The 6,702-nt window shown below is 35.1% G+C and overlaps 1 protein-coding gene across 1 annotated transcript; it reads left to right on the forward strand.

The window, feature by feature from the left end:
- The first annotated feature begins 387 nt into the window (after positions 1 to 387).
- On the forward strand, positions 388 to 4,855 carry LOC133804401 (endoplasmin homolog). The gene is made up of 15 exons (XM_062242575.1): positions 388 to 542; positions 788 to 908; positions 1,046 to 1,199; positions 1,296 to 1,376; positions 1,501 to 1,612; positions 1,702 to 1,828; positions 1,929 to 2,067; positions 2,224 to 2,341; positions 2,493 to 2,695; positions 2,804 to 3,019; positions 3,102 to 3,267; positions 3,375 to 3,516; positions 3,610 to 3,760; positions 3,859 to 4,263; positions 4,384 to 4,855. Exons 1-15 carry the CDS (start codon positions 476 to 478, stop codon positions 4,642 to 4,644), a joined length of 2,463 nt encoding a protein of 820 aa, XP_062098559.1. The 5' UTR covers positions 388 to 475; the 3' UTR covers positions 4,645 to 4,855.
- The last annotated feature ends 1,847 nt before the right edge of the window (positions 4,856 to 6,702 follow it).

Raw genomic sequence — 6,702 nt, forward strand, 5'->3', positions numbered from 1 at the left:
TTAAAATATGGTCTCTTTGTTCGGGATCAGGCATCTTAATTTCTCCACGTCAAGGAAAGAACAATATCCAATAAGAAAATGACACGTTGCTCAAACTAATAGAAACCGTTGGATCATCCACGCTGGCACAACTGATATAACAAGGTTGGGTCAATCGGACTTTGGGTGTCAAGTCGTCTCGTGGGGCCGGGCAGAATACTCGGTTTCTCCACGTCAAGCAAACAAATGAAGTCCAATAACAACTCGCCACGTTTTCAGAAACCAGTCAGGAGCCATTGATTTGTCCACGATGGCAAAATCGAGCCAATCAAGAAGTCTTAAGTAAGTGCCCGTGAGAATCACGGTCTCTTCACTCTGCCCAAACTAAATGAAAGCTCTTGCTACTATTATATATAAACCCATACCAAATCAACCTTTGTTCAACAAGTTTATAGGGTTAGTGAAGGAAGCTACTAGAACTAGCTCAGCATCTACGATGAGGAAGTGGACGATTCCTTCCGCTCTTCTTCTCCTCTGCCTTCTCTGTCTTCTCCCAGATCAAGGTACTCCCATATTTGCCATCCATTAGCATCTTTTTATTTTCCGCCATTTTTAACTTTCTTCGAATGGATCTTGTACACATCTTCTACTGTTAATGTTTCAAATGCTGTATTTCTTGACGAAATTCATCTTAGCTCGTACATGCTTTAGCTCATTCGTCAGAATCAGCTGATTTTTTCTTTTTATTTTTTTATTATTAGAATTAAGTTGATTAATGTGGATATTTTTGGGATCTTTGGTGGTTCAGGTAGTAAAATACACGTAAATGCGGAGGACAACTCCGATGAGCTTGTAGATCCACCTAAGGTCGAAGACAAAATCGGCGCCGTTCCAAATGGTTTATCTACTGACTCCGACGTCGTTAAGAGGTTTGTACAAATCTCATTTCTTTGTCTCTTTTTCGTGCTGAAGACTAAGACTACGTTACTAGTTCACTCACTGTACTTTTGGTTTATTATTATTATTATTTTAACTTAAAAATTAAAAAAGTTGCACATTTTTTCAGGGAGGCGGAGTCAATTTCAAGGAGATCTCTTCGCAACACTGCGGAGAAGTTTGAGTTCCAGGCGGAGGTGTCTAGACTCATGGATATCATTATCAACTCCCTTTATAGCAACAAAGACATTTTCTTGAGGGAATTGATCTCCAATGCTTCTGATGTAAGTTTGTTTAGTCATTACCATTCTCATCTTCTTAAATAATCGCTGCCCAGATTGGATTTGAGTTTAATGTAGAACTTTGATAACTTTTGTTAGGCACTGGACAAGATTAGATTCCTTTCCCTTACAGACAAGGAAATTTTGGGCGAAGGTGATAACGCTAAGCTTGAGATCCTGGTTAGTGTTGTAAGACATAAAAATTATTGCGTGTGGACATAGTATCTCCCATTGTTTACGGTGTTGTGTTTTATAAAAAGCTCTTAAACTAAGCAACTGAAAATGAAACAAAACATTATTACAGATTAAATTAGACAAAGAGAAGAAAATCCTTTCAATTCGTGACAGAGGTATAGGCATGACAAAGGAGGATTTGATTAAGAACCTGGGTACTATAGCAAAATCTGGAACATCAGGTATGTGTATATTGAAATATTGACCACTCCAGTGTAGTTTTAAACTTTTAGGAGGATTATATTGATTTGAGAGATGTCCTTTTCTGCAGCATTCGTTGAGAAGATGCAGACCAGTGGAGATCTCAATCTCATTGGTCAATTTGGAGTGGGGTTCTACTCTGTATATCTTGTTGCGGACTATGTTGAAGTAATTAGTAAGAACAATGACGACAAGCAGTAAGTATCATGTATTGTGACTAGGTTTCAAACTTTCATTACACACACACACACATATTCACTAATCTGACAATGATGAAAAAAATTCCTGCTTATATAGGTACGTTTGGGAGTCAAAGGCTGATGGTGCATTTGCTGTTTCTGAAGATACATGGAACGAGCCACTAGGACGTGGAACTGAGATTAGATTGCACCTTAGAGAAGAAGCTGGGGAGTACTTGGAAGAGAGCAAGCTAAAGGTGAGTGTAGTCAATTTTGTTTATTAGTAGTTACTTGGCACATTGTAGTAGTGGAGCAGCTACTTCTTGGCATCTTTTATTTGTATTGCTATGATTATCTTGCATCATTGCTTGTTCCGCCAAAAATTCTGACATACAATTGCAATGTTGTTATAGGACTTGGTAAAAAGGTATTCTGAATTCATCAACTTCCCCATCTATCTTTGGGCGAGCAAGGAGGTTGATGTAGAGGTTCCTGCTGAAGAAGATGACACTAGCGAGGAAGAGGAATCAAGTATGCTTTATTCTATTCATAATTATTTATTTCATTCAGAGTTTGCTACTGATAGCAGAACTCTATTTATGATTTGTTTTTAAATTTCTCTGTTTGTAATTCCTATTTACATGTTCTTGCTTCTTTAACCTGATGCCACTAATTTAAACAGCTGAAACTAAAACTTCTGAGGAAGAAGAGGAGGATGCTGAGAAAACTGAAGGTGAAGACTCTGAGAAAAAATCGAAGACAAAGAAGGTGAAGGAAACAACTTATGAATGGGAACTTTTGAATGATGTTAAAGCTATTTGGCTGCGGAATCCAAAGGAGGTGACAGAAGAAGAGTACACCAAATTCTACCACTCTCTTGCTAAGGTACATTTCACGTACAGAAGCTGCAAATATGTTATACATTCTGTTGTAATTATTTTGAGCCTGTCAAACACATATTCATAGCTTTGAATCTTCTATGATTTCATACAGGATTTCAGTGATGATAAGCCTTTATCATGGAGTCATTTTACCGCTGAAGGTGATGTGGAGTTCAAGGCTGTGTTGTTTGTGCCCCCTAAAGCTCCTCATGATCTTTATGAGAGTTACTATAACGCCAACAAATCCAACTTGAAGTTATATGTCAGAAGGGTTTTCATCTCAGATGAATTTGATGAGCTTTTGCCAAAATACCTGAACTTTTTAATGGTAATGCAGGATAATACTTATTTCTAAAGTTTAAAAATTAGGTTTGAGGGATTGATTTCTAATTGGCTTCCACTTTGAACAGGGTCTTGTTGATTCTGACACTCTGCCACTCAATGTGTCAAGAGAGATGCTTCAACAGCACAGCAGTTTGAAAACTATCAAGAAGAAGCTCATTCGCAAGGCACTTGATATGATTCGTAAGCTTGCTGAAGAAGATCCTGATGAGTCCAGCTACAAAGAGAAGAAAGGTGTGTTCGTCTGTTCATGTTTGCTGGTACAATCTTTCTGTATGATATTCTAATTGCTGCTGAATTCCTTACATTTGTCCTTTTCTGTTGAATCTTGTTGGAATCAGACGTTGAAAATTCCGGCGATGATGAGGTGAAGAGAGGTCAGTACACAAAATTCTGGAATGAATTTGGAAAGTCTATCAAATTAGGTATCATTGAGGATGCCACTAACAGAAATCGTTTGGCTAAACTTCTAAGATTTGAGAGGTAATCTACCCTTAAATTATAATTTTCTCGGGTTCAAGTTTTACTTTTTGTGTACGTGTTCATGTTAATTTTGTTTATTGATTTTTTTTGTAGCTCCAAGTCTGATGGCAAATTGACATCATTGGATCAGTACATTTCAAGAATGAAATCAGGACAAAAGGATATATTCTACATTACTGGAACCAGCAAAGAGCAATTGGAGAAATCTCCTTTCCTTGAGCGTCTTAAAAAGAAGAATTTTGAGGTATCAATTTACTTTCGAAATTAGCCCAATTCAATCTTTTGGTCCTTAAAAAGAAAATCTCGCTCATTTGATTTTGTTATTCACTTCAACTCTTGCAGGTTGTTTTCTTCACAGATCCTGTTGATGAATACCTGATGCAATACCTGATGGATTACGAAGACAAAAAGTTCCAGAATGTGTCTAAGGAGGGACTGAAACTTGGCAAAGACTCAAAAGACAAGGAGTTTAAGGAGTCATTTAAGGAGCTCACGAAGTGGTGGAAGAGTGCTCTTGCCAGTGACAATGTGGATGATGTGAAGGTGTCCAACCGTTTGGATGACACTCCTTGCGTTGTTGTGACCTCCAAGTATGGTTGGAGTGCAAATATGGAGAAGATTATGCAGTCTCAGACTCTATCTGATGCTAGCAAACAAGCATATATGCGTGGGAAGAGGGTGCTCGAAATCAACCCGAGGCACCCAATCATCAAGGAGCTCCGAGAGAGAGTTGTTCAGAACCCAGAGGTGAATAATTAGACCTTTCTGTCCACAATTGAACATTCAAAAACAGTGGTGGGCTGCTTGACTCCTGTTTTACTTGCACTCTTATGACTTTGTTAATATGATATCTGTCTATGTCTTCAGGATGAGAACGTGAAGCAAACAGCACAACTCATGTACCAGACTGCACTCGTGGAGAGTGGCTTCAACCTTCCTGACCCCAAGGACTTTGCATCTCGAATCTACAATTCTGTAAAGTCCAACCTGAAAATCAATCCTGATGCAACCATCGAGGAGGAAGATGATGCCGAAGAGGTTGAGGCAGAAAGTACCAAGGAGGCTGCTGCTCCGCCGAAGGCCGAAAATGATGATGATGATGCAGGAGCTGTCAAGGACGAATTGTAGATTGCCTGTAGGGCAGCCTAGTCTTTTTAATTTTATTTAAAGGGGCCTTATTAAGATTTTATCTTTCATGTTTCAGTCTCTGATAGAAACTAAAATTACTGCATCTTGCTTATAATGTGCTTGCGAAAGAAGACCTTAGATGATAGACTTTTACTGTAATCATAATGCCAGGAATTTTGCCTTATCAATTAATGTTATCAATTTTCAGTCTTTATAATGTTTTTTTTTTTTTCTATTTTGCTTTTGGTCTTTTTTCCTCGTATATTTCTATATATATTTTTAATCATTTGTACTGTTTTTTTTCTTTCAAAACTATAACTTTTTTTTTTCAATACTATAACTTTGTTTTTTAAAAATATGGTCTCTATAAAAGTTTTTTTACCATAAAAACTTGATTTTATTAGAATAAAGTTTCGAGTTAAAGGTTAGTTGATGTTCTTTTTTAAAAAATAGTTGTTAGACATTTTTTAAGAAGTTGATGTTAAAAAAAACAAATATTGACAACACATCAATTTTCATTAGATCATCAACCAAAACATATAAAAATAACGTAAAACCAAAAAAAGTTCATCAAAATGCATAAGGTCAACTAAAAACTTACGTAAGGTCAACTAAAAACTAACATTAACTAAACTGTTGCATCAATTATTTCTGAAAAGTTTGCAACTAATCAATTTAATAATCACATCAACTAAAAATTAACATATCAAATGCTTAATACCAACTAAAAACGTCACATACTATTTCTTAAGTAAAATCAACTAAAATTTCTTGAACATACACCAAATACATGCTAACATATACCGTTTCCCAAGTTATTGCAACTAAAAATTTTAGTATTTACCATCAAAATTTGTAAAACATATTCTTATTTTTTTTAAAAATATTGTTTTAGTCAATTTTGAAAAATACTAGTAATTTTTACTACTACAATATGTATGACATTAATCATCGGTCGTGAGAGGTTAGTTATACTTAAATCGTCATAATATATGATTAGACGTTAGCTAAAATAGAACTGTCATCTGGTGTGCATCAACCGACGTCCCATATTACACCAGTCATGCATGGTCCCATGCTTTTACAAGACACCACTTGTCACTTATTCTATAGCCCACGTATGGTACAACAACTTTATATATATATATTTTAATTTCAATAATAGCTATATATATTTATATTTTTTCATAATATCAGTACCATTTTGCTATTCCAAAATTTAAATAATAGTTATATATATAATTTGTTTGTGTATAATTGTGCAAAGTATGTAATTAATATTACAAGTTATAATTTTTAAAATTTATAAATAGATTAAAAAAATTAAATATTTCAAAATTTTAAAAATAAAAAAATCAAGTTAAATGTTTTTAAATTTAAAAATATAATAATTAAGTATTTAAAATTAAATTAATTATAAATTAACTTTGATAAATAAATAAAAAACAATAACACTACATGTCGCTTGCGCAAGCGATATTTCATACTACACCACACTTCGCTTGCCCAATAAGTGATGTCCCATACAACGCCTGAATTTTAAGGTTAAAGCTAATTTAATTGTATATTAACTTTAATAAATAAATAGAAAAACAATAACACCACATGTGGCTTGCCTAATAAGCGACGTCCCATACTACACCATACGTTGCTTGTCCAATAAGTGGCGTCCCATGCAGTGTCTAATGCCAAACGACATCGTTTTGGTAACAACACATGGTGGTCTCTTGTGGACCAATGTGATGCCCCATTTTGAGATAAAATTGCACAAACTCCCCCCCCCCCCCCCCCCTCGTTTTTTTCTCAACTTCTTCGTTCTAGAGGCACGTAGATTCGATTTTCTCCGCCTCCAAACCTCTACATTTATTTTTGGATAAGTTGTTTATATAGTCAGTTTTAGTAAAACACACTTAGCCTGCCTTTTCAGTTTATGTATGACTTTTGCACAAAAATTTCTTTTGACGAATTGTTGAAGACTTTTGTGGATTTACATGTTAAATTGAGTTTATTATTCTTGAAACTAGTATTTAAGTTTGATTTTATATTAACTTCATAAAT

This window comes from Humulus lupulus, chromosome X, assembly GCF_963169125.1.
Source record: "Humulus lupulus chromosome X, drHumLupu1.1, whole genome shotgun sequence".
Lineage (NCBI taxonomy): Eukaryota > Viridiplantae > Streptophyta > Magnoliopsida > Rosales > Cannabaceae > Humulus > Humulus lupulus.

Excerpts from the sequence above, each read along its gene's own strand:
- LOC133804401 (XM_062242575.1), top strand. The coding sequence starts at position 476 with ATGAGGAAGTGGACGATTCCTTCCGCTCTTCTTCTCCTCTGCCTTCTC. Across the intron at positions 2,068-2,223 it reads TGGAAGAGAGCAAGCTAAAG|GACTTGGTAAAAAGGTATTC; the intron begins GTGAGTGTAGTC and ends ATGTTGTTATAG. Across the intron at positions 2,342-2,492 it reads TAGCGAGGAAGAGGAATCAA|CTGAAACTAAAACTTCTGAG; the intron begins GTATGCTTTATT and ends TAATTTAAACAG.